The following is a 26,441-nucleotide window of genomic DNA, read 5'->3' on the forward strand; positions in this document are numbered from 1 at the left end:
AGAGCACCAACACAAGAATGCCTACCTACCATCAGCTCAATGGTCTTGGTTAAGTGCCCCTCAGACAGAACAGGAGCTAACCAGGAGGTAGATAAAACAGGCATAAAGCCACATTCCTAAGAGGACAATATGATTGAAGAGCAATCTGAAAAGGTAGGTGAATGCTTAAATCATCATAATGACTTTCATTTTCAAAGTTTCTAATCACTTCATGTGAGTTGCCTATGGTCATAGTGTTGACAGCAGTCACGGCCAGAACCCAAATCAAGCCAAATCAAGCACAGTTTCATGTCTACCACAATGTTTCCAACAGTTTACGCATATATGTAGCCTACTCTTTTCACAGAAGCAACATGCCTCGAAGCATTCTTACCTGACTAGCGAGAGAGAGTATAAATGCCCAGTCTTCTTGCCACTGTTCTTCTCTCAAGGAAAAATGTAAACCAAAGCTCTGAGAATACCATGATTCCCAATCTTTCCAACGTGTATAAAACCTAAAAAAGCAAGATTGCAAAAGATAAGCCTTCTATAAATGTTCTAATCATTTATTTAATGGAGTCTGTCTTTAAGCAATTCCTGTAAAGAGAACAGCAATTTTATTAATCTTACCCAGTTTGCAATATACTTTCAAACTAAAAATGCCTAGCAGACATCATTTAACACATTCTCACACATAATTTAATTCACCACCCAACATGTTTTCACCAAAACTTTAAATATTAGTGATAAGAACAATCAATTTCAACTGTCTACTACTGGTTTAAAGGTTAAAAACCAAAAAGCAAACACTCAGAATCATCTGAGATGCTGGATATAAAGATGCTACATTTCTACATTACTATTTAGTATTCACTACTTGATCACTGTGTAAATAATAAACTAGAAATAGCCCATGTATTCACAACAGTATCAAAATCACTTCCAGGGCAAGGCCCTAAATCTTTCTGACTCTATGAAGGCTCAGAAAGATGAGGAAACCATCAAAGAGAAATCTGAAGGTAGCAGAGTTGGTTCATGAGGTTTAAAGGAAGAAGCCATCTCATCTCCAGACATCAAAGTGTAAGGTGAACTGACAAGTGATGTAGAAGCTACAGCAAATTCTCCAGAAGATCTAGCTAAAATAATGAATGTAGGTAACTACACTAAACAAATTTTCATTGTAGATGAAACAGCCTTCTATAGGAAGAAGATGCCTTCTGGGACTGACATAGCTAGAGAGAAGTCAGTACCTGCTTTCAAAGGACACGCTCTCTTGTTAAGGGGCTCATGCAGCTAGTGACTTTAAGGGCCATCCCAGGGCCCTTAATAATTATGCTAAATATACTCTATTTAAAAAAAAGCCTGAATGACAGTACATCCATTTACAGTATAATTTACTGAATATTTTAAAACCACTGTTGACACCTACCCCCCCAGATTTATTTAAAAAAAAAAAAAAAAAAAAACTCCTTTCAAATTATTACTGCTCACCGACAATGCACCTGGTCACCCAAGAGCTTTGATGGAGATGGACAATCAGATTGTTTTCATGCCTGCTGCTAACACAACATCCATTCTGCAGCCCATGATCAAGGAGTAATTTCGACTTTCATTATTCCAAGTAAGCCTCTAGCTGCCATTCCACAGATGGATCTGGGCAAAAGAAACTGAAAAACTTCTGGAAAGGATTCACCATTCTGGATGCAACTAAGAATGTTCCTGATCTAAGGAAAGAGGTCAAAATATTAACATTTACAGGCGTTTGGTAGAAGCAGATTACAACCCTCTGGATGACTTTGAGGGGTTCAAGACCTGAAAGAAGGAAGTAACTGCAGATGTGGTGGGAATAACAAGAGAACTAGAATGAGAAGTAGAACCTAGAGATGGGACTGAACTGCTGCAATCTCCAGACACAACTTGAACAGATGAGAACTTGCTTGTGATGGATGAGCAACGACAGTGGTTATTTATTTATTTATTTATTTATTTATTTATTTATGTATTTATTTATTTTGCAAAGGAATCTAATCCTGGCAAAAATGCTATCAAGACTGTTGAAATCACAACAAAGGATTGAGAATATCACATAACTGAGCTGATAAAGCAGCAGCAGGGTTTGAAAGGACCAACTCCAATGCTGAAAGGAATACTGTGGATAAAATGCCATCAAACAGCATCACGCACTATAGGGAAATCATTCATGAGGAGTCTATCAATGGAGCAATCTTCGCTGTAATCTCACTTTAAGAAACTGCCACAGCCACCTCTACCTTCAGCCACCAGCATCCTGATCGGCCAGGAGCCATCAACCTTGAAGCAAGACCCTTCACCAGCAAAAAGATCGGGACTCAATGAAAGTTCAGATGATGGCTGGGGTCTCTCAACAGAGACCTTAAAATTAAAACGTATAGTTTTTTTAAGACCTAATGGCTACTGCACACTTGACTACAGACTATAATATACTGGAAACATTAACTTTTATACGCACTGGGAAACCAAAATATTCCTTTACTTGATTAAAATATTCACTTTATTGCAGCCGTCTAGAACTAAATCCACCTATCTCCAAGGTATGCCTGTACATATTATACATCCAATCAGGTTACCATCTAGGCTTGCCAGCTAGGAAGCGTTTTAATTTTTTTCAGGTGACCTCAAATTTTTCCTCTTTTGTATTATGCTTTGATTTATAATTTAGCTATCAAAAAAGTGATCAAATTGCTCTCATTTTCAAATTCTAGAGAGTACTTTCATTCAGTAGTGTTTACGGTGTACTTACTAGGTCAGGCTACTGGAGGCACTACATCTTCCACAACGAAACACAACAAAATCTCTGTTCTCATGGAGTTTATGTTCTAATGGACTTCACATAATCCCTAAATACTCACAACAAAATTTACCTAGTAAATGCTCAGATATTACATAAGAGGTACTAGGGTAGTAACATCTTTTGGATTAAGGCCGTTATCATTACCATGTTCAATTAGGTATGGGGGGGAGCATACTTTAATTAATTTAGCTTCTTTCACCCTCAATTTTTCTCACTTATGACAACTGAGACAATGTATATACAGAACCAAGAAAATACCATTAAGTCAAGACCAGTCATATACCTGGTTGGATGCTGGGTAAAAAATAAGACACAGGTTTCCGCTACTATCTGAAAGTTTGCTTCATGCCCCTTTGCTTTTATGAAAGACCTACATTAGTACCTGTTCTTGCTAGCTGAAAAGAAACCTGAAGAGGATTTTCACTTCCACAAGATGGTAATTGCATCTTTGCTTTATGCCACTTCAGCTGACAAAAGGTTTCCCAGGAATGCTCTACTTTCAGATAGCAGGAAACCTGTCTACATAAAGGACATTTCTGAGATAACTAGAAGATATGATATGGACTATAAAATGGATAACAGAGTCCTTGCTGATTTTCTTAGATGTGGTCCTGTGGACTCAGCTGGGTAAGAGACTATCTTGGTTCTTCAAAGATGCACACTGATTTACTGATGGGGAAAAAAGCATCATGGTGACTTTAACTGGCAAAGAGAGTTGCTTACATATGTAGAAGCAAAGCCCATATAGATTGTGTTGTTGTTGGGTTTTGTTTTGTTTTTAAGATTTTATTTATGTACTCATGAGAGACAGGGAAAAAGAGGCAGAGACATAGGCAGAGGGAGAAGCAGGCTCCATGCAGTGAGCCCGATATGGAACTCAATCCTGGGACTCCAGGATCACGCCCCGAGCCAAAGGCAGATGCTCAACTGCTGAGCCACCCAGGCGTCCCTGGGTAAGTGTTAACAAGTGGTCAAGCCAATGAAGGAAACCCTGAGATTTATTGCATTGATATATATATATTTTTTAAATTTTACTGTGGATTTCAAAATTTGCAAAATAAAATGTAGTCTGAAGACTATGTGCCCAAGGAAGGAAAAAAATCTTGTAATACAATGCCAACATAATCTTTTAAATTTAAACAAAAATATGAAATAACACTTAAAAACATGAGCAAAGATCTTATCAATATTTAACTTCAAAAGTATCTATTTAAAAGCTCAGCATAAAGGTATAAAAGCCAACAAAATGTTTCACGTGTCTCAATGTGCAAAACCAAAGTTTTCCCCATAGCTTCCAAAGTAAAGGTAACAGGTGAAAAGTATCCCAACAGTATAAGGAAATGATTCAGCAAGAGAATGCCTGGCTTTACACAGGGAAGAACACCAGCTCACCAATGTGAACAGTCATGCAGGCTGTCATGCAGGGCTTTCCGAAGCACCGAGTCCTTGTCATAAATGCCCCAGGTAGCTTGTAGCACTGAATCAAGTAAGCAGTCTCCTGCAGTTCGGTTCCAAAGCGCATACAGTCGACTGTCCAAACGCGTAGCCAATTCCAAAGACCAGTTTATAATTGGAGATTCTTCTTCTAACTCTACACAAGGAATTGGAAGTAACATGTTCATGTTCATGCAATTTAGAACTACTCATTGGAGGAAAGAATCCATTCTCTGGATGTTGATAAGCTTATGTATTATTTACCATTAAACACATAAATAAATCTGATCAATTCAAATACAAACCTTCTGAGTAGCTGAAACATCTATGGCTCTAGATTAAGTTTTTTTTCTCAACTTCTATATTCTTTACAACTTATTTGCTAAGAATGTTTAACAGGGAAATATACTCATTCTAGAATAGAAGGAGAAAACCAAGGCTTAAAAACTTTTATACCTTTATTTACTCCATCACCATTAAAGAGCCATGAATGAGCATTCTTAACTTTTTTTTTCCCAGTTTTATCAAAAGATAATTAACAGAATGAACATGTTTAACAGCACAATGTGACAATGATCTTAAGGACTATACATTTTCAATTAAAGTAAAAATAAAACAAGTCAACCATACACTGAACTGTTCCAAGCCTTACAAAGCAAAGAATTAATAGAAATTGAACTAAATCACACTCATTAATTCCACACTTACCTTTCTGAACATCTCTATCAAGCACCTCATCAAATAGTTTTTCTTGGACTGTTGGAGGCAAGTCTTCAATATCTACAAAGCAAAAAAAAGACTTAAAAGATCTTCTTACGTCTCATAACTTAATAAATTTGATACGAGCATCTAACAGTGACTTCCTCTAAAAGAATTCCCTTGCCAAGGTGCCTGGGTGGCTCAGTCAGTTAAGTATCCAACTCTTGGCTTCAGCTCCTGGCTTGATCTCAGGGTTCTGAGATCAAGCCCCATATCAGGGGCTCAGCACAGAGTCAGCTTGAGATTCTCTCCCCCTCCTCCTCCCTCTACTCAGGCTTGCTCACTCACTCTCACTAAAATAAATAAAATCTTAAAAAAAAAAAAAAAAAGCCCTAGCCAGTGAAGACAGTCAAGTGCCTTCCTGTAAAAAAAACATGCATGTATGTGTGTGTAAATATAATGTGAAAGATTTCCTTTCTGTATGTCATTATCAAAACTGTTATCTAAAAAATAATAAAAAGAATAATATTTAGACCAATAATTGCATACAACTATTGTCATAAAAAGAAGAGATAATAATGTTGGTGAGGATATGGAGAAGGGAACCCTTGTGAACAGTTAGTGGAATGTAAATTGGTATAGCCACCATAGAAAAGTGGGGAGATTCCTCAAAATGTTAGAATAATCATGATCCAGCAATCCCACATCTGGGTATATATCCAAAGGAAATGAAAATTGGATAATAAAGAGGTTCTGAACTCCCATGTGTGCTGCAGCATTACTCACAATAGCCAAGATATAGAAACAATCTAAGTGTCCATCAATGGATGAATAAATAAAGATTGAGGGAGAGGGGAAGTATAAAAATGGAATGTTATTCAGGCAGGTAAAAGAAAGAAATCCTGCCATTTGCAACAATATGGATGGACCCTGACGGCATTAGGCTAAGTGGAATTAGCCAGAGAAAGACAAATCAAATACTGCACGGTACCATATCCATGTGAACTCTTAAAAAAAAAAAAAAAAAAAAAAAGTTAGACTCCTAGAAACAGGGAAGAAAGATTGCCAGGGGTTCGGGGAAGTGAGGAAAAAGAAAGATTGGTAAAGGGGTACAGAAACTTTCAAGCTATAAAATGAATAAGGCTGAACACCTATTGTCAAAGCCATGGTAACTGAATTTTATAACAAGATGTTATATAACTGAAATTTGTCAGCAGAGTAGAACTTACATGTTCTCACCAAAACAGATAAATGAATCAAACATGTGAGACGATAGGTGTGTTAATTAACTAGATGGGGGAAACTCTTTCACAATGTATGCATATACGAAATCACAATGAATAACTTGAAATATTTGACAATCTTATAGGATAATTATCCTTTGGTAAAACAGAAATAAAAGAAAAAAAAAGAACAGGGCTATCTGATATTCAGATTGATGAAACAGTAACAACATACAAATATTTATCTGCCCTTGACTCGCTGCACTCTCAACTTCTACTTAGGCCTATTGTTTTCAGACTTTAGAATCTTCTTATAAAAGTTAACGAACCATTAATTATTGGTACACACGGATCTCTGTTTTTGTCATCTTCCTCAAATTCTCCATGCTGTGTTCTCTTACTAATGGAGTAGTCTAGAGTAAAAAAGCATTACCCTAAAAAACAATTTTTTAAAAAATTTAGGCTATTTTCAAGTCAAAATAAAAATCCAAACATCACCAGAATAAGCTTAAGTGTACAGAGAAGGCATTTCAAATGAATTTTGTCTGATTTTATTTTTACTCAAGAAAGGCAGACCTAGGCAGAGGGAGAAGCAGGCTTCCTGTGGGGAGTCCGGTGCAGTACTCAATCCCAGGACTCCAGGATCACAACCCGAGCCAAAGGCAGAGCCACCTAGGTGCCTGAACTTTGTCTGATTTTAAAAGGCTTAGTTATCGGGGTGCCTGGGTGGCTCGGTCGGTTAAATGTCCATCTCTTGATTTCAGCTCAGGTCATAATCTCAGGGTCGTGAGATCAAGGCCCATGTTGGGCTTAGCATGGAGTCTGCTTGTCCCTCTCCCTCTGGTCCCCCACCCCCACCCCGCTTGTGCTCATGCTTCTCTTTATCTCTCAAGTAGTCTTTTTTTTTTTTTTAAGGCTAAGTTATTATCTTCCTACCATTTGTAAATGCCCCTGTTCGTGTCAATATAAAAGCTCAAGACACTCAGAAGCAAGAGGAAAGCTTTGTTTTAGAAACTTCTGGTGTTTGGTGCATTTATTCAGTGTCCAAAGACAAAAAGCAGCCTGGAAGACACTTCCGATAGTCTGAACTGAAAAATGAAAAGCTGCCTCACAGACATAGTAGAAATTAATATAATGAGTGAAGAACATAATAATAATGACACTTTCAAAAGAATGCCAGTATCTGATTCAAATAATCTCCACCCATCAAAAGCCGGGGTTCTAATCCTATCTACTAATACCAATAACCAATACCTCTGTAATTTTAAAACAAGCATGAAAAAGGAAAAAAAGTACACTGATAATGTCCTAAACTAAAACTGAAGAGAAAAATAAATGGGTAAAACAGATTTTTAAAAACATCTAAGGCCCACATAGAAGTCAGTTATTATCAGCTGCTACGTTCCTAACAGATCTGAAGGATAAGTTCCCGAGGAACCCTTGTACTGGTCACCTGCATGATAAATAGGGTAGTCAAATAATTTAAAATGTACATAATAGGCTAAGTTATCTGCTTTCTAAGAGAGACAATTTCACTCACACATTTAAAAAAAAAAAAAGAATTCCAATAAAGTGAAAATTTCTTTTCACATTGAAATTTGGAGTTACCTGCTGGCAACGTAAATGTTACAAGGTCAGTTAGAAAATAGCAAGCAAAATCCCCCTTTCTCTGATGAAGAGAGGCAGCTATCTCTCGCCGGATCTGCTCTGTCAGTTCAGGACACACCATTGCTGGAATACACTTTGCTGCTTGTTGAGACACCTTAAATACAAAAGAAACTTTCCTCTGCATCTCATTTATCATTAAAGAAAGCAGAAAATAACAGTATTTAAGAGAAATTACCAAACCTTCCCAGTAACCCAGGATGTTGTTTAATTTTTAAACAGATTAGGGATTATTTCCTCACCAGTGGAAGTATGTTTCAGTACACCTTTCCAGGAAAATAGCCAGAAAAACACTTTACCTTCTAACTCAGGAAATTCACTTCTTTAGGAATTTATCCCAAGGACATATATAAAGATTTATGTAAAAATATACATAAAATGGTGTTGTTCACAAAGGTTCATCCTAAGAGAGGGAGGGAGGACAGAAAACCACCTAAGTAAGACTTAGCATCATGCCTGCCATAAAAGTATTCTTAAAAAACAGGAAATTCCAGCTCATGGAGAAAGAGGAAAGTACACACACTCTTCTCCTGCTGGGTTAAGAATACTTCAAGTACCCCAATGTGGAATAAAGAAAGCATGATATTTTTAAAGGGTTAGTTTCCACTGACCTCAAATCCCTCCCCATTTGTTATAACTCTGAATATTTAAAAAAGCAGTTGGGCTTCTCCAATTGTAGAACAGACAACAAACCTTTGAAGTACAGCCAGCCTGACAGGAATGAAACGTGAGCAGTGATATAGTGAGCGCTATGATGGAGAACTTCTAGAAAGGGCATGGCTTGAACTTTCCTTTTCTTTCCTTTTTAATGATGGATTTGCAACGAATGATACAAAGATATAATTTTACTTTTAAGGTGTATTCCTTTTATGGAGCTCAAGAAATACGCATACAAAGAATTCTGAAATCAAAGGTAAGTATCTGCTAGAGAGGAAATAAGTCTGGTGTGAACCAGTCTCTGTCACTACAGACCACAGCCACAAACCTGGACAACCTTCCCAAAGGCAAGTTTCTAGTCACAAGTGGAGTTTGGAGCATATGTACCAATAAGCCACTCAAAGAGTCAGCTTTACTATTAATGTCATCCATATAATATATGGGAACAATTAACTATAATTTTTATTAAGGTAAGTAAACAGCATTTCAAAACCTCTGCATAACCACCACAAGCATCAGACATCATATCGTGAAAAATCCTATATGAAAACTCAGTTTTGATAAATTCTATTGGCCAGGATTACCAGTAACAATGAAATTCTCACTACCTCTTAACTCCATGAACCCAATCATCATGTGACAAATTATGGAAAATGAGATGTCAATGTTTTCAGAATATAACTATTTCTCAAGAAACGGTGTTAAATGGATCCCAAAGTAAGTTCGAAGTTCCCAAAGTTTATTCTCATCAGCTAACCCTCTGCCTCCTTCCAGAAACCTGAGACTGTTTCTTAAAAAACTTGGGTCTGTATCATGAATACTGCAAACATTCCAAGAGAAACCTTACAGCTGGTAAAGAGTCTCCAAGCATGCCCCCTCACCCCCCACTGCCATCCTTCAGCTCAGGTCCCTGAAAGCCTATCCTTCATCCACTAGCCTCTTTCAACCTTACAACTCTCAACCATCTCCTTAGGCCAGTAATTCTTAACTTATGGCACATGAACTTGCAAGGGCCTGTGAACCTGAGTGAGAATTTTCATTAAATTTAAATCCTTCATTTTCACTAACCTCCTGTCTATATTTAAAATGCATTCTCTGGGATCCCTGGGTGGCGCAGTGGTTTGGCGCCTGCCTTTGGCCCAGGGCGTGATCCTGGAGACCCGGGATCGAATCCCACATCGGGCTCCCGGTGCATGGAGCCTGCTTCTCCCTCTGCCTGTGTCTCTGCCTCTCCCTCTCTCTGTGCGACTATCATAAATAAAAAAAATTAAAAAATAAAAATAAAAAATAAATAAAATAAATAAATAAAATGCATTCTCTTATATATCACAAATCTACTATTCTGAAAAAACTGTCAGAATATAACTGATTTCTGTTGCCATCTTATTTTTATTCTACGCATTTAAAGAAACAGTATATTTACCAACAGAGTCCATGACCTAAAATCCAATTAAAAACCCTGACCCCAGATACTATCTCCAAAATATAATGTTCTCCTGTTCTGATCCCAAAAGTACTTGGCTCTGTGCTCTCACTGCAGGCACATCCCTTAGCATAATCTCCCTACTGGCCCCTTCAACTCCATCCTCTGGAGCATTCATTCCACTGAGATGACATTTCACAACCAATTTTGTTCTTTCCCTGGAAATCCACCCCGCTCCCCCTCTCCCACAGTGCACCAGTTGGTCTATGTGTTCCAGAGAATATGGCAAAATTGGTAAGTTGCTTCCTAAATTAGGTTCCATCTAGAAGACCCTGCAGCTTCCATGCACTCTCTTAGGCTGTCCTACGGATCACTTGTTCTGGTGAAACCTGCCCTCTGAAGGAGCCCACGTACCAGGATTTGAAGCCCCCCGCCACAGTTATGTGAGTATGCTTGGAACCAGATCCTCTCACCCGAGTCAAGCCTTCTGAAAACTGCAGCTCTGAAAATTTGACTATAAGCTCATAAGACCCTGAGCCAAAAACTATTCAATCAAGCTGCTCCTGGATTCCCTACCCTCAGAAACTGCATGGAGATAACAACTGCTGCTAAGTGGAAGTGATCTGTTAGACAGTAAATAAAAAGTACCCTGAGGTTCTACTGCCTTCCCACCGTCAGTCCCCAGACGCTCTCAGGGCAGTGACTTAGGACTGTCATTCCAACCTTTTCACAGCCCTCTACCAGCCTGAGGGCAGCCTAGGAGCCTACTAACCACTTGAGGCTTGCTTCACAGCTGCCCCCTCTATCCTGTCTCCTGCCACCACCAGCAACTATAGCTCCACACATTGGCCCTGCCAATACACAACGCAAATGTAGCCAGACCTCAAATATGACAGGAACTACCTCTAACTGTTCCAGAACTCTGGTCCTTCTAATCACACTGCTTTTCCAGCAGTCCCTTTCTCTAGCCACAGCACACCTGCCCCTTGTTTTCACTACAGGTCTCACTCAAGCCCTGCCCTTCCTCTTATAGGTGCCTCTGGTGTCACTGGATGCTTACCACGTTGAACTACAGCTAGCCATTTCAATCATATTCCTTAAACCCTCCCAGTGCTGTGTACATAGTGGTTCACACCACCTGGGTCTGTATCGTGAATATTGCAGACCCTATAATCCAATTTAAAAACCCTGACCCCAGATACGTATCTCAAAAAATATAATGTTCTCCTGTTCTGATCTCAAAAAGTACTTGGCTCTGTGCTTTCTCTGCAGGCACATCCCTTAACGTAATCTCCATACTGGCCCCTTCAGTTCCATCCTCTGGAGCATCCATTCCACTGGGAGGACATTCCACAACCAATTTTGTTCAATATGGGCAAATTTGGATATGCAAATATGCATGCCACAGAAGATGCATATTGAGAAAATTTCAATCTTTTTTTTTTAAGAGCCATTTTCAACTAGTTTTCTGGAATGTTTTTTTTTTAATTTTTATTTATTTATTCATGAGAGACACAGAGAGAAAGAGAGAGAGAAAGAGAGAGAGAGAGAGAGAGAGAGAGACAGGCAGAGAGACAGGCAGAGGGAGAAGCAGGCTCCATGCAGGGAGGGAGCCCGACGTGGGACTCCATCCCAGGTCTCCAGGATCACACCCCGGGCCACAGGCAGCACTAAACTGCTGCGCCACTGCGGCTGCCTGAAAATTTCAATATTCAACTGATCTGACCCCCTGCACTCTATTTATCTTATTGTTAAAAGAATTAACCGGATAATATGGTCATATCCTGAATCATTTGTTCATCTGCAGTCATTTATGACATCTGTGTAGTTATCTAAGCCCAAAGACTCAGAACCAATTTGATCCCCCTTCTCTCCATTACTCCCCACATCCAGTTGATCCACTTAATCTTGACTCTGTCCCCACCAGTTCTGTCAAACCGGCCTAACTTCCTTCCACTGCCACTGCGACTCTGGTTCCAGCAGAGCCCTTGCCAGCGTCATGTAATGCCCGCCCTACCGAGACTTCCCCCTCTCTAATCCACAGCAGCCAAAATACACTATGATCTGGCCACTCCCCTGCTCCTCTCCCTAACTCTGCAGACCTGTTCATGGCCCTAGGAACAATCTTTGAATCCCCTAGCCTAGAAGACCCTCCACAGTGCTTCCTTCTCCAGATCCCAATCACCATCACAGTCATGCTGAGCACCTGAAAGTTCCTGAAATCACCACAAACACTACCACCAGGGCCTCTGAATAAAGTTTCCTCAACTCCCTCTCTCTTCCACCCACCTATGACACAAACTCCTACTTCTCCTTCAGACCTCCACTACAATGTAACCTGCTCTAAGTGAGAAGGTAAGATACCCCAAAACACTTTCTCTAGTACTCCCACAGCACCTGGCATTTACATCTATGAGAACACACTCTGTACAGAATTACCTATTTATTTCTCTGCTCCTCTGGATACTCACTAAAGGAAGAGCCAACACCAATCACATCCCTCTTTAGCACAGTATCTTGCACACACACACATATTATTTACTCAATAAATATTAGTTGAGTGAATGAATGAAAGCTATGTCCTAGTGTTCTTCTAATCAAACAGATGATTAAAATCTTGTGGCAAAATGTCCTGTTTTAAGAGCATATACCCTTAAGAATTATAGACTGTTGAAGTCTCAAGTTTAGTGTGAATTTATAAAGGGAGTAGATGAATCTAAAACATTTAAGAACAGTTTTAAAAAGCATTACAGTTTAGAAAAGCAAAAATAAAAACTAATGAACACATTTCCTTCATGTAAAACAACATTTAACCAAAATGTCATACTCACTTCCGTAAGCAGTATTGCTAGCATATCCTGCCTCTGAAAACGTATAGCCAGATGTACGAGAGTATAGCCAACATCAAAAGCAGAAGGACGGTTCAGCAAGCGCACTTCATCTGCAGTGAGCTGACGTGCAATGTCCCCTCCTGATGACTTGTATGCTTCTATAGCAGCTAAATCACCTTCTACAACCCCTAGAACAAGCAACAAGATAGAAAAGAATTTAATTCTATTTTTCTTCAAAAACCATAAACCTGATGCATTCACTCTAAACCCTTTTAAGTGTCTCTCTAGGATTCCTGGACCCTGAGACAACATTTAAATGTCCTGAAGAATATTAAGAAAAGTTAGTGTACTCCTCTCCCTTTAATTTCTTGCCAGAACTAGAACTACCTATTTAGGTACTTACCTTCACATCAGTGCTGGCTCCATGCTCTGGTTGAGGTTTAGAGGTATCATTAGAATATACTGATTGGATCAAAGATCAGTAATCCTAGTGTGAGGAAGTAGACTTTACAGAAGACACTAAACTACCTATTCTGGTCCTGACTCTACAGAAACCAAGGAGAAGGGGATATGCTGCTTCCTATTGGCTTTGGGCTCTCTCGCCCTTTGCACTGCATTTTTTAAGCTGAATCAAAACAAATGCTGGACCTTCCATATTGTTGTTTAGCTAGAAACAATTCAGAGTAATTAAACCATTTTCAGTATAGTTAAAATTAGCAACATTTTGATTTCAGAACCTCTCAAAGCCATGTGTTCCTTACATTCATTAAGTATTAATACAGTAAAACTTGAACCAGATGAGTTAGAACAAAAATAGGCCAAAATAAAACATTACAAACCAGTTGGGGGTAGAGAGATAAAACAAGTATCACTTTTTTATAATCCATAAAGAACTTTCTGTTCCCACTAAATCGTGTTACTAATCTTAACACAAATTAATGTTAGGTGAAGACAGTATTCCTGCTTACTAAAGCTGTACAGTACATATCTATGAATAAATAGCCTTGGCAAAAAATAAAGGTAAGCTTCAAATTTACTCACAGTGTTACACACACACACACACACACACACACACTCAAGACTGTAGGACCAAAGAGTTTTTAGTGTTTTCTAAGTTATATCAGGAAAAATCTGTTTGTTGGGTAAAACACTAATACTAGCTAAAAATATTCTTAGTGTATCTTCTTAAAAATCATTTTTAATGGCCATCCTGAATTAGGAATTAGAGAAATAAGAGCTACTTCTGTGAGCATAACAGATTCATCCAATGCAATAATTTCTCCCAGTTGCTTAAAATAGAAAAACTTTAAAATGATAATTTAATTCCCATGTTCATTGAATCCCCATGACGTACATGCAAAGGACTATGCTAGGCAATATGAAAAACACAGATAGTAAAAACATGATTCCTATACTCAAAACAGTCCTTTCTCACCACGTTTAAGCCACAAAAGGCCAGCTTCAAATGTTTTCAGACTCTGTTGGTCAAAGATCCTTTCTGCAAATCCAGACCCACTCCACAAAAAAAGAACACCTTGCCTCTGACACATTTTTCAGGTGAAGAATCCATGATATGAAACCAGAACACCTTCTTACAGGAACTTTTATTTTCATGGTTCACGTAGGTTAATACATTCTTCAATATAAACACCTCAGTACAGCTGTCACCCCCGCCCCCAAAACGGAAAGAGCCTTTAGGCCCAGTGCCCTGGCAAAATCATCTGGGCTAAATCGTGGTACGCTAAAATGTGATATGGCTGGCAGGAATCTTCCTCAAAGGGCAGGCCTTATAAATAGATATAGAAAGTCCTACTTCAAATTAAAAAAAAAAAAAAAAGAAAGAAAGAAATCTATGGTTAAATAGTCAAGTACACAAAGAACTCTGAAATTTCTGCTTGTTTTAATGAACAGATGAAAGTAATCAAAGAGAGCTCGTAACTTTAGAATTTAATGAGGTTCATCTTTTTAGAACTAAATATGCTCTCCTACTCTGTTTCCTTCTATGGGTATTTCCGTATGAAAGCAACTACTTTTCATGTATGATTTATCAAAGCTTTATTTCTGGGTGCCTGCAGTATCACTGCACCTTTTATAAACTTTAGCCTAAAAATATATATTTATAAAACTTCTTTCTATGACATGAGAAAAGCCACTCAAGGACCAAAAAGACTGATCAATTGACCTGAAAAGCTACAGAGGAGGAAGACGTGCACAGAACATGTATGCATATGTGTACCTATTCAGGCATGTGCATGTGCCTGCATCCACATACCTTTTTTGTTTCCCAAAGATGATTGCCAACCAACTTCTAAATCACTGTCTTCACTATTTTTAGCTAGCTCATCATATAGCTCATGTCTGAAGAATCTTCTCTTAGAAATTCTTAAGAATTCATTTCCTGGGACTCCTGGGTGGCTCAGTGGTTGAGCGTCTGCCTTTGGCTCAGGTCATGATCCTGGGGTCCCAGGATAGAGCCCCACATGGGGCTCCCTGCATGGAGCCTGCTTCTCCCTCTGCCTATGTCTCTGCCTCTCTCTCTCCCCTGAATAAATAAAATCTTTAAAAAAAAAAAAAAAGAAAAAGAAAAATTCATTTCCTCGGCCACGGTTGTGAGAGATTTCTATAATTAGAAACTAACATAATCAAAGACAGGGGGTACAGACCAGAGAGCACAAGAAAGGTGACACACTGTGCTTTGAAATTATGATTTACGATGTCACCCAGTCTGGCTTCAAATTAAGCATTTTTAAAAAATATAAACAGAACTTCAAAAGATGAACCTGTACAGTATATGAATTCTATCTCAATAAAGAAGATACATACACACAAAAACAGGATTTCTATTTGTCCTAATCCAAAATACCAAAACAATTACTTCCCTCATCCCCCAGCTCTGCAGTGAACTGCAGACAGAGTATGCTGTTGCTCCCCAGCATGAAGTAAACCCAGGGGGTCAGAAAATGGGGATGAAGAGAATAGAGTTTGTGCTCTATTGAAGAATAGAGCACTAAATCCTCCAAATCTTCTAGAACATGAAAAACACAATATAAGTACAGGTACAAAGTAGTATCTCAAAGAAAAATATCATCTAATGTTTTGGGAATATAGGATTCCATTCTTTTCTTTAACTATAGTTAAGAACTTAGTTTCAGTTACCAGTGAGTTTTCAGCTACAAAGAGAAGTACATTTATTACAAATGTCATGAGACTGTCACCAAACAGTCCAAATGTTTTTAGTCTATCTTTATGACACATTGTTCAATGACAGCTACTGACTAAAGTTTCGACAGCTTCTTGACAGATGGGTTTTTACTGCAAGCAGGGTATTAAAAAGGATATGGCCCATACTCAGATAAGGTAAAGTTTTACCTACCAAAGTTTTCTACTTAGGTGGACAAAGTATCAGATCCAGTGAGTTTTCAGCTACAAAGAGAAGTACATTTATTACAAATGTCATGAGACTGTCACCAAACAGTCCAAATGTTTTTAGTCTATCTTTATGACACATTGTTCAATGACAGCTACTGACTAAAGTTTCGACAGCTTCTTGACAGATGGGTTTTTACTGCAAGCAGGGTATTAAAAAGGATATGGCCCATACTCAGATAAGGTAAAGTTTTACCTACCAAAGTTTTCTACTTAGGTGGACAAAGTATCAGATCATATGCAAAACAACTTAAAATGTCTTTTGAGTTCTTCATGTAACATTTTTTACCACCTCTAATATCAGGGGATAAAGGAAAGGAGGAAAAGGGGAGAAGGCTGGTTGGTAGGAAAAGACAGCAAAATAAACGCAAGAGGTATAATCTCACTTCATGTAACAATAACCAAGAAAAGCCAGAACAATTTCAATGGAAGAGAGATGATGGTGTATACATGCTTCCTAGTTACTGACTTCTCACACTTCCAAGCGTGAACTAAAGCATCTTAAACATGTTTTTTGAAAATTTTAACAAATGTATTATTACATACATGTTCTGTCCCTTTTTCTTCTGTGCTATGACTGCAAATTAAAAGGACAGCTGAAGGCACTCTGAGAAGATTAACTTTATAAAACTAACCTACAGTATCATCACACATTCAAAACTGACTGAATGAGTAACTAACTAAGCAATGGTGCATAATTACAGATAATGCAAAGTTAACATACTTTTAAAACATTAAGACCTAAGAGTAAACAAAAGTTACTACATCTTACAAACTATAAAGTTAAAAAAAAAAAAAAAAGTTTGTATTGTTCTATAAGCTGGGCCAGGAGTGGAATTTAACAATTTTGAAGCCACAGGACACAACTCATGGGACTTCACAGCTACTATGGAACTCCGATGGTTAGAATATGGAGCTGGCTCATAGATGTTTAGAAAACAGACTTATTTTTTTCCCCCATATATGGCACAGTTTTCAAAGTTTTGCCTTATATTTTTTATGACATAAAATCATAATGGTAACTAACTTTGAAAAGAATGCCAAATGGTAAAAAAAAAGCCAGGACTTACCTGAGCCCACATGGGCCAGCTCAACACTACCCTGGAGTTCTATGGTAGCTGTGACATCACAGCATGGTTTATGCTGTGGGGTCAGGGTGGACTTGGAGTCAGCTGGCACAATTTCAGGAGCCCTTAAAGAGAAAAGTTAGTTTTAAGTGGTAATGTTCACAATGTGCTTTACCATGGTCAGCAGAAAGATGCAGATGTGCTGTCTACAATGTCTGGAGAGTTGTCTTCTACCCAGAGTTTAATTCACTTAGGTGGTTTTGCATATTAAAAAAAAGTTATGCCACCCAGTAATACTTTTTCTTTATATTCCTAACCATTTGGCTATAGTTCAATGACGAACTTGGCTTAGATATTCATATTCACAGCTAACTCCTTCAATACTCAAATATGAGATGCTTTTTAAATAAAATGGCCAATATTTTTAAAGTGCATCTTCAAATTGGCACAAGCTCAGTGGCAATCCCAGGAATAGTGTGAGCAGTCCAGACCACCTCTTAGAGGTATTATTCGCATGATAACCAATGGCAGCAAGTGAATTTACCACTTCTATTCCTAGAATAGTGTTACAGAACAATAACCTTTTCAAAAACTGAGATGAAAAATCACAAATTGGAGATAAATTCTTTATACTATATCAAGATAAGCTCCTGTTCAATTCAGTCAATAAACTCCATTATGAAAACATCCTCTTTAGAATAAAAGACTCAATGACAGAAAAGTCAAAATAATCTCTAATTAAGGCCTTCAAATATTCTATTATTAATGACAAACTATGCCAAATATAATTTATACTCTGGAGCTCCGATATCTTTACATCTCTGATTAGACTGTGAACAACCCAACTGCTGTGAGTATATAAATCCCCAAAATCATGAAAAAATACCTGAAACGACAAACACCTTCAGAAGAAAGATTTCGCCATGCAGGAAGAATGATTGCTGAAAGCGCCACGGAAGGACTTAAAGGAACAGGTCACAAAGTTATCTTTGGGAAGGGAATTAGGGATGAGGGCCAGTGTTAACAGTTAAAGAAAATGAACATGAGTTCCAATTACAAAGGTCACTGAAAATATTGCCGAAAGAGTTAACTGAGGGGATATTGTTTCTTAAAAACCTATGGTTCCAGTTATATAAAGTAGTATATATCAAAACCACATTCACCACTGAAGTCAAGTCCCCAAAAGTTTTCTTACTGCAAATAAAAATTTCACCTGCCACAAGGCCACATTATCCTGGATGAATCTGAAACCAAATTTTAAGATTTTTAGAATTATACTATTTTAGGTAGTCCTGGAGGGGCTACTGAATCGTCTAGGCACTCTCTTTTACAAGTCATGGTAGAGTTTATAAAAGGAAAAAACTCTTATGACATATAACATTACACACTGTACGTAATATGTCCATGTAACTCTTCTTCTAGCCAAAAATACTGATAGAATACAGAATCATCAAAATGGAAGAGATGTTAAAGTTGCTTAGTCCATCTTGATAAGATCCCCAGGTTGAAGCACAAAACAAGAACATCCCCATGATTTGCCACTGCAAGAAAGTTCTACAGCTTCAGGAAACACCTATGGCCACTTAAGTATCCATGTTAAGTGGAGTGGTAGATTTTCCTCAAAACCGTCAGCCCCATATATCCAACTACTCATTAGACAGATTCGCTACATCCTGTCTAAAACTGAACTTCCTGTCTCCCATGTTTAGGAAAAATGATCCAATACAAGTGTCCAAACCAAAACCCAGGATATATTTCTTAACTACTCTCCCCTTCACCCCCATATAGATTTTGCCAAGTTTTGTCAATCCTGACTTTAAAGTCTCTCTCAAATACCACCCCCGCCCAACCCCATCTCCAGGGGTTGCAGTCAGGACTGCACTCTCCCTCACCTAGATTACTGTAATGTTCTTAAGTGGTCAGCATGTCTTCCAATCTAGTCTAGGACCAGAGTGATCTTCCTAAACCACAAATCTGATTAAGGCAGTCTCCTTCCACATGTTTACCACTGCCCTTATGTTAAAACCTAAACTCCTTAACCACGTCAAGAGGCCTTGAAAGGTTCAGCATTATCCCAAAGCAGTACCCCCTCAACAATAGCCCCACAGCTCCCACTCTAAACATCAACCCTGCTAACTTCATCAGTTTCCTCTCCTGACTCTGAGGTCTTCACACATGCAATTCCCTCTGATGAAAACATTCTTCCCTCTTCTCTTTAAGGTTTTGGCTTAGATGTCACTTCCTCCTGAAAGCCCTTTCCAGATCTTCAAATGAAATTAGGGTATATATATATTCTTCTAGCATCTTATCCTCCTTCTACCAAACTCATCACCCTATACTGATTTATTGAATTTAATCTTCCTCTACCAGAGCACAAGCTCACTAAGAGCCATGACTTCTTTCATAGTGCTTGGGAAAACACTCCATTAATACCTAAGTGTGAAAATAAATGGACCGACAAAGAAAAGGCAAAAACCAAGTCAATTCTGGAAAGCAACTGGAAGGTGGAACAGGATGAATAGTCGCTTTACCATATTTTTAAATACATAATAAAGCCATAATTACTTAAACAGAAGTGTGATACTGATGTAAAAACAAACATCAACACAAAGAGCCTCAAAACAAACCATGCAGAATCATTTTCTGTATAATAGAACCACTCAAATCCATGGGGAAATAATTTAATAAATCATATTTTTTTAAAAGCCACTTGTATAATTCCATTTATATTTATTTATTTATTTATTTATTTATTTATTTATTTATTTATGATAGTCAGAGAGAGAGAGAGAGAGAGAGAGAGAGAGAGAGAGGCAGAGACATAGGCAGAGGGAGAAGCAGGCTCCATGCACCGGAAGCCTGACGTGGGATTCGATCCCGGGTCTCCAGGATCGCGCCCTGGGCCAAAGGCAGGCGCTAAACCGCTGCGCCACCCAGGGATCCCAATAAATCATATTAATAGAATTTGGAAAAGTATTTTAATCCTTAGTACAATCTAAAACACTGTAAAGAAAACAAAGTGTCTTTAGTATAACTCTCCTCATACAAAAAAAGAGGGGGGAGAAAATTTGCAGCAGATATGACTGTACAGTACATATTTTTAGAAATATAACTAAGAATAAAACAGAAAATAGAAGATATAAATCAACAATTCACAGAGAAAACTACAAATAACTAAACAAGACAGTACTCCTGCCTTATTAACACACCCCAGCAAAGGCCCAGCTGCCCTGGTGCTCTCACCTAGCTGATGGGATACAATCTGGGAAGTTCTTCCAAGAAATTATTTACCTTTAATATGTTCATGTTGTTTCCATGTGATCCCATGTCAGGGAATCTAAGAAAATAGAAATGCTAACAATTTCTGTTAATGCTATCAGAATAAAAACTATTCAAATAACTCAAAAGGCTAAGGGGCATGTTAAAATACAGCAAATTAATGTCCTATTACACATTCACTTTTTAAAAGATGAAAACAGGGACACCTGGGTGGCTCAGGTCATGATCCTGGGGTCCTGAGATCAAGTCGCACATCAGACTCCCCACAGGAAGCCTGCTTCTCCTCTGCCTGTGTATCTGCTTCTCTCTCTGTGTCTCTCATGAATAAATAAATCTTTTTGAATGAATAAATCTTTTGAATGAATAAATGAATGAATAAATAAAATCTTTTAAAAATAAAGATGAAAACATTTTAATTAATTCAAAACAAAGTTCAACAAAAAAGTACAATTTCAGTACAATTTCAATTACTTAAAAATAAGTAAATGTAAAAAAATGAAAATACACAATAACATGACAGATATCCTCTAGCTGCTGATGCTATACATTATTTTCATAGTTTTTTCTCTGAAATACTCCACAATGAGCATGCTCTGCTTTTATTATTTAAAAATACACCAAACCCTCATGTACAGTTACAAGAAGCCAGTACATATTATCTAATGATGAAACAAGAAGAATGCTATGTTCATCCACAGTTGAACAAAATGTGGGATATACATACTATAGTATTCAGTCTTAAAAGGGAAGCAAATTCTGACATGTGCTGCAACATGAATGAACTCTAAAGACATTACAGTAAATTAAACAAGCCAGTCACAAAAGGATAAACACTGTATGATCCCACTTCGGTGAGGTACCTCGAGGAGTTAAATGCAGGGACAGAAACCAGAATGGTGGTTGGGGGGGAGGAGGTGAGATCTCTTGTTTAGGGATACAGAGTTCAGTCCTGTAACACAAAAAAAGCTGTAGAGACGGGTAGTTGCGTGATGGCTCCACAACAATACGAATGTACTTAATGCCACTGAACTAAATGCTTAAAAATTGTTATGATGAGGGTACCTGGGTGGCTCAATGGTTGAGCATCTGCCTTTAATTCAAGTCGTGATCCCAGGGTCCTGGGATCGAGTTCTGCTTCTCCCTCTGCCTATGTCTCTGCATCTCTCTCTCTCTCTCTCTCTCTCTCTCTCTCATTGAGTAAATAAAATCTTAAAAAAAATTTTTTTTGTTACAATGGCTACGGGCGTCTGGATGGTGCAGTCAGTTAAGTGTCCAACTCTTGATTTTGGCTCAGGTTGTCATCTCAGGGTCCCAAGACTGAGCCCCATGTAGGGCTCCATGCGTAGTGGGGAGTCAGCTTGAGATTCTCTCTCCTTCTCCCTACCCCTCCCACTTGTGCACTCTCTAAATAAATAAATAATAAATCTTTTTTAAAAAAATGGCTCAGATGGCAGGTTTTGTCACTTGTATTTTACCACAATTAAACTTTAAAAAAAACAATGATACAAGGACATATTCAGATATATCAGAGGTGCTGCTTCAAATAATATCACCTACATAGTATTTCTACCTCCCCCCAGATAAATGTTTTAATTTAATCTAATAATTTCCAAACTGAGTATCATTCTGTGAAAAAATTGTCAGGACTCTGAAAATGTTTATCTCATGAAAGAATAAATAAAAAACCAAAATCAAAAACCATCTGAGGCACTGTTTAGATAAGAGAGGCCTAAAAAGAGAACAGTAATAGATAAAATGCACAATCTGTGACTGAATGGAGTTGGAGCAACTGCTATTAGTGAAACTGAATATGGATTTTCTGGATATTAAATTTGAATTGAATATTAAATTTTCTGGATAAGCATATTATGTAGTTACACAGGGAAAATGTCTTTGTTTTTAGAACATACATGCTGAACTACTTAGAAGCAAAATGTCATGACATCTGCAATTACCTCTCAAATGGTTCAGGAAAAACAGAAAGACAAATAGGGAGAGAGCAAATGTGGTCAAGTATTAACAACTGGAAAATCTAGGTTAAAGGCATATAATATAGTTATACTTGTAACTTTTCTGCAGGTTTTGAAATTTCTCAGAATAAAAGGCTGATGGGGGGGAAAGCTGTGTCTGCACAGCAGGACTGGGAGTGAAAAGAAGAAAAACTACTGTTTTTCGTTACAAACTCTTCCCTCTCTACTGCCTGATTTTTTTTTTATCATGTGCACAGTTTAATAAATGCTTTAAAGTTGTTTTATGATAAACAGTAAAGTTCATTGGAGTGTAAACTTTTTATATTTAATATTTAATATAAAATATTTAATATTTAAACAATACATTTGGATTTCCTAACTCAATAGGTACATTTAATATAAGTCTTTTTAAAAATGAAAGCCTTTACTAAATCAGTGATGCGTATTCAAATGCCAGTACCATAGAATCAAAAATCACTGATGTACTCCCTTTTTTAGCATAAGGAGGCACATTATTAGTTGGCAGGTCAGTGTAATCAATCATGTCTAAAAGGCAGGAATTGCGTCTCAGACCAAAGGCAACTAGAAGTATGCCACCGGGGCTCTATTTCTGCTGTTCCCACCCACTTGCCTTAACGGACAGACTCATTCCTGGAGGCTTCTTTCTCATTCCGGGTATCAGGAAGCACTTTCAAAAGCCAGAATGAACTGGCCAAGGGGAAAAAAGTATGTGCATGTTCCCTACTGATTAGAATCTTTGACACTGCTGAGAATTATCACAATTTTCTTAAAAATCGTAACAAAATTTTATTTTATATCCAGAGTGCCAAACACAAGAGAAAATCCTTAGAAACAAGAAAAACAAAACAAAAGCTATCTAAAGAGAATACTCCATTCGCAGTGCTAAAAATAATTCTATTACCTATAATATCAACTACCTTGGATAGGAAGGAGATCCACAAGCCAGAAGGAGTATGGAGTGAAAAGACACCTCAGTTTTGATAGCTACACACACGCCCACATAAGAGTATCACAGAGTTAACCAAGGACATACAAGGCATTGTCGGCACTCTAGCAGCTTACTTTCCTTTTATGGATGCAGTGCTGCAGGAGTCTGCATGTATTTTGGATTCTATTAAAAGCTTTTAATAGAATATTTTAACAAACCATTTTTATTTTTTTCTGTTTTTTAAAAATGTGATGGTTTTATATGTCAAAGACTATTAAGACCCAAGACCTTTTCTCAAGTTCTACCTGTATTATGGGGGGGGGGGGGGGGGGGGGGCAAAGTATTAAGGGAAAAAGGACACTAAATCAGAAGAGTATCTTTCAGTTAAACAGTCTGATACCAATACAAAATCAAGTTCAGACTCAAACAAAATGGTTCACTAGCATCCAGGAATAAATTCAGCCCTTAAAAAATAACCATAACCTAAATCTATCAGAACAATGAACAATTTCATTAGCTCCCTAACTCCCAGAAGATGATCTCTAAAAATTAAATATTAAAACAAAGATCTGCTACTGGGCTAACAAATCAGAAGTGAAGATGGCCACATTTTTTCCACAAGGCAAAAAAAAATACTAAAGATGGAAAATAGATTGTCCAAACAGCTGTGGTATTCAAACCGAAAATAGGCAAACACATGAAAAGCAAAGAGAATACTACAGAAATGTCACACTAAAAATCATACGAGTACAAACAATTTAACCTAACCATGGTATGCCCAGCTCAGCAATCAGTTTCATCTAGGCATATTTATTTGGAAAAATGGCAGGACTAAAAACATTAATATTCATAGACATCAAACATTATTCAAAAGTTCCTGTAACAGTCACTCCTTTCAAACAGTGAGCAAAAACCAAAAACCCCCGCTGTGAATAAGAAATATATATTTGATCTTCATCTACTGTTCCTGGCACATAATTGCTAAAACCCTTGTAATTTCCTAAGTAAGATCCCTAGGGGCATCTTTTGTTACAATATTTAGTTTTGTTCCCAGTTCCTGAAATAGCTCTAGAGAGATAAAGGGGAAAACGAATCTTTTGTTATTCATAAAACAAGTCCCTTTCTCCACTTCTGAGTTTATGTTAATGAGGTGACTTCAGGAAAACCCCTAAGGATGGGGGCTGGTTGCCAAGGGAACCAACCTTGGGATTAGAGGGTTGGCATTTTCAGCCCCATCCCACTCCCACTTCCTGAGAGAGAGGAGGAGCCGGAGGATGAGTTAATCACCTGTGGCCAATGATTTGATCGATCTTACCTGTGGAATTAAGCCTCTGTCAAAAAAAAAAAAAAAAAAAAAAATTCCCTGAACTACAGGGGGTGGAGAGCTTCCAGGCTGGTAAGCGGATGGGGTGCTGGGAGAGTGGTAGAGGACAGAAAGACATGGAAAGCCCCTTCCCTTACCCTTTGCATCGCTTCCATCTAGTTCCAAAAAAGTTCCTCTAGGCTTCAAAAAGGTTTGAAGCCTTTTTTAATAACCATCTAGTAAATAAAAGGTTTTCCTGAGTTCTGTGAGCAATTGTACCGAATTAACTGAACCCAAGCCAGGGTCATGGAAACTCATGATATGTAACCAGTTGATCAGAAGCACAGGTGACACCTGGACTTGCTATCTGTAACAAACAAGCTGTTTGTATTAATTTCCTATTGCTGCTCTAACAACTCACTACAAACATCATGGCTTAAAATAATTCAAATTTTTTATACTCACCAAGGTGTGCTCCTTGGGGAGGGCCTGGAAGAGCCTTGCCTTTTCCAGCATATAGAGGCTACCAGCATTCCTCAGCTCATGGCCCCGCATCACTAAGACCTCTGCTGCTCCACTGTCATGTCTCCATTTGTGACACACATTCTCCTGTCTCTCTCTTGTTTATAAGGACCCTTATGATTGTTAGACCCACCTGGATAACAGGAGGGCATCTCTCCATCTGAAGGTCCCTTAACTGCATCTGCAAGACCCTTTTTACCATGGAAAGTAGCATATTTATATACTCTAGGGATTAGAATTTAAACATCTTTGGGGGCCAGAAGGTATTATTCTGCCGGCTACACTATTTCAATCAGTCATGTAAATCAGAAAAGGCTGGGGCGGTGGGGGTGGGGGTTGGGGTGGTGGAGGTTGTAGCAAAAGCAAGCATTAGTAGGCAACCAAAAAATACAACTTTAGACACTAGCTCCTCTCACTAACAGTGTGTTTTGCAAGGTATTTCAGGTTTTGTGTCTTCAGGTTAAGTCATCAATAAGGTATCTCCGTGCAGCAAATTAATTTTTAAAGCTAAAGAACACAAAACTAGAAAAGAGAAACCTCTTCCATTTCTTTCCTTACAAAATAATTTATATGCCAAGTTTCCTCTAAAGTTAAAAGGTCAGCCACAAAGATCATAATAAACGGGTAAAATTGCCATTGTGTCTTCTGTCAAGGATTTCCTTTTCTGTTTTGTTCTGATGTGGTACTTTTCTTGGTATACACCACTTTATCATCATTCTAGTTCAGAGTACTATCATCTCTCAAAAAATAATAATATAGGACTTTTTTTCCGGTGAAGTTAATGTAATTTCGTTTGGATTATTGTACAACACTCACTTGACCAGACACACTATATCTCAAAACTAAATAATTTTGAAAATCACCATAAAAAAAAAAAAGTCACCATTGAACATTACATTTTGGAACACATTGATTTTTCCAGAAAAAGAAAAACACTAACACAACCTTAATAGTTAACTTCCTTGAGAAGAACCATCCATATCTATAATTCTTAATAATGATACCAAAATAAACTGAGTATTTTAAAAGGTAAAAGACTATACCTCACTAAATTTTGTCAAAATGAAAAAAGTATTAGTGAAAGCAAACAAACACATTGACATGTTTACCTCCATACAAGTCATAGGTATTTTGCAGTTGCGTCTGGTGCTCCAGAGTAGCTATGTAGGACACAGTACACAGGC

At 37.9% G+C, this 26,441-nt stretch overlaps 1 protein-coding gene across 5 annotated transcripts in view; it reads right to left on the reverse strand.

The window, feature by feature from the left end:
- The window catches only part of ZRANB1 (zinc finger RANBP2-type containing 1), a 58,666-nt gene that overhangs the window by 5,754 nt on the left and 26,471 nt on the right, over window positions 1-26,441 (reverse strand). For 3 of the 5 annotated variants that reach the window (XM_077877280.1, XM_077877279.1, XM_077877282.1), the window contains 5 exons: window positions 12,742-12,929; window positions 7,774-7,927; window positions 4,952-5,023; window positions 4,202-4,400; window positions 374-494 (listed from right to left, as the gene is read on the reverse strand). In XM_077877280.1, coding sequence (XP_077733406.1) covers window positions 374-494; window positions 4,202-4,400; window positions 4,952-5,023; window positions 7,774-7,927; window positions 12,742-12,929 — 734 coding nt within the window. Of the gene's footprint in view, window positions 1-373; window positions 495-1,470; window positions 1,704-4,201; window positions 4,401-4,951; window positions 5,024-7,773; window positions 7,928-12,741; window positions 12,930-17,237; window positions 17,360-26,441 lie in introns of those variants that run through there. The other 2 variants (XM_077877281.1, XM_077877283.1) reach the window with 2 other exon arrangements.

The sequence above is a fragment of the Canis aureus genome, chromosome 29 (assembly GCF_053574225.1).
Source record: "Canis aureus isolate CA01 chromosome 29, VMU_Caureus_v.1.0, whole genome shotgun sequence".
In the NCBI taxonomy this organism is placed as follows: domain Eukaryota; kingdom Metazoa; phylum Chordata; class Mammalia; order Carnivora; family Canidae; genus Canis; species Canis aureus.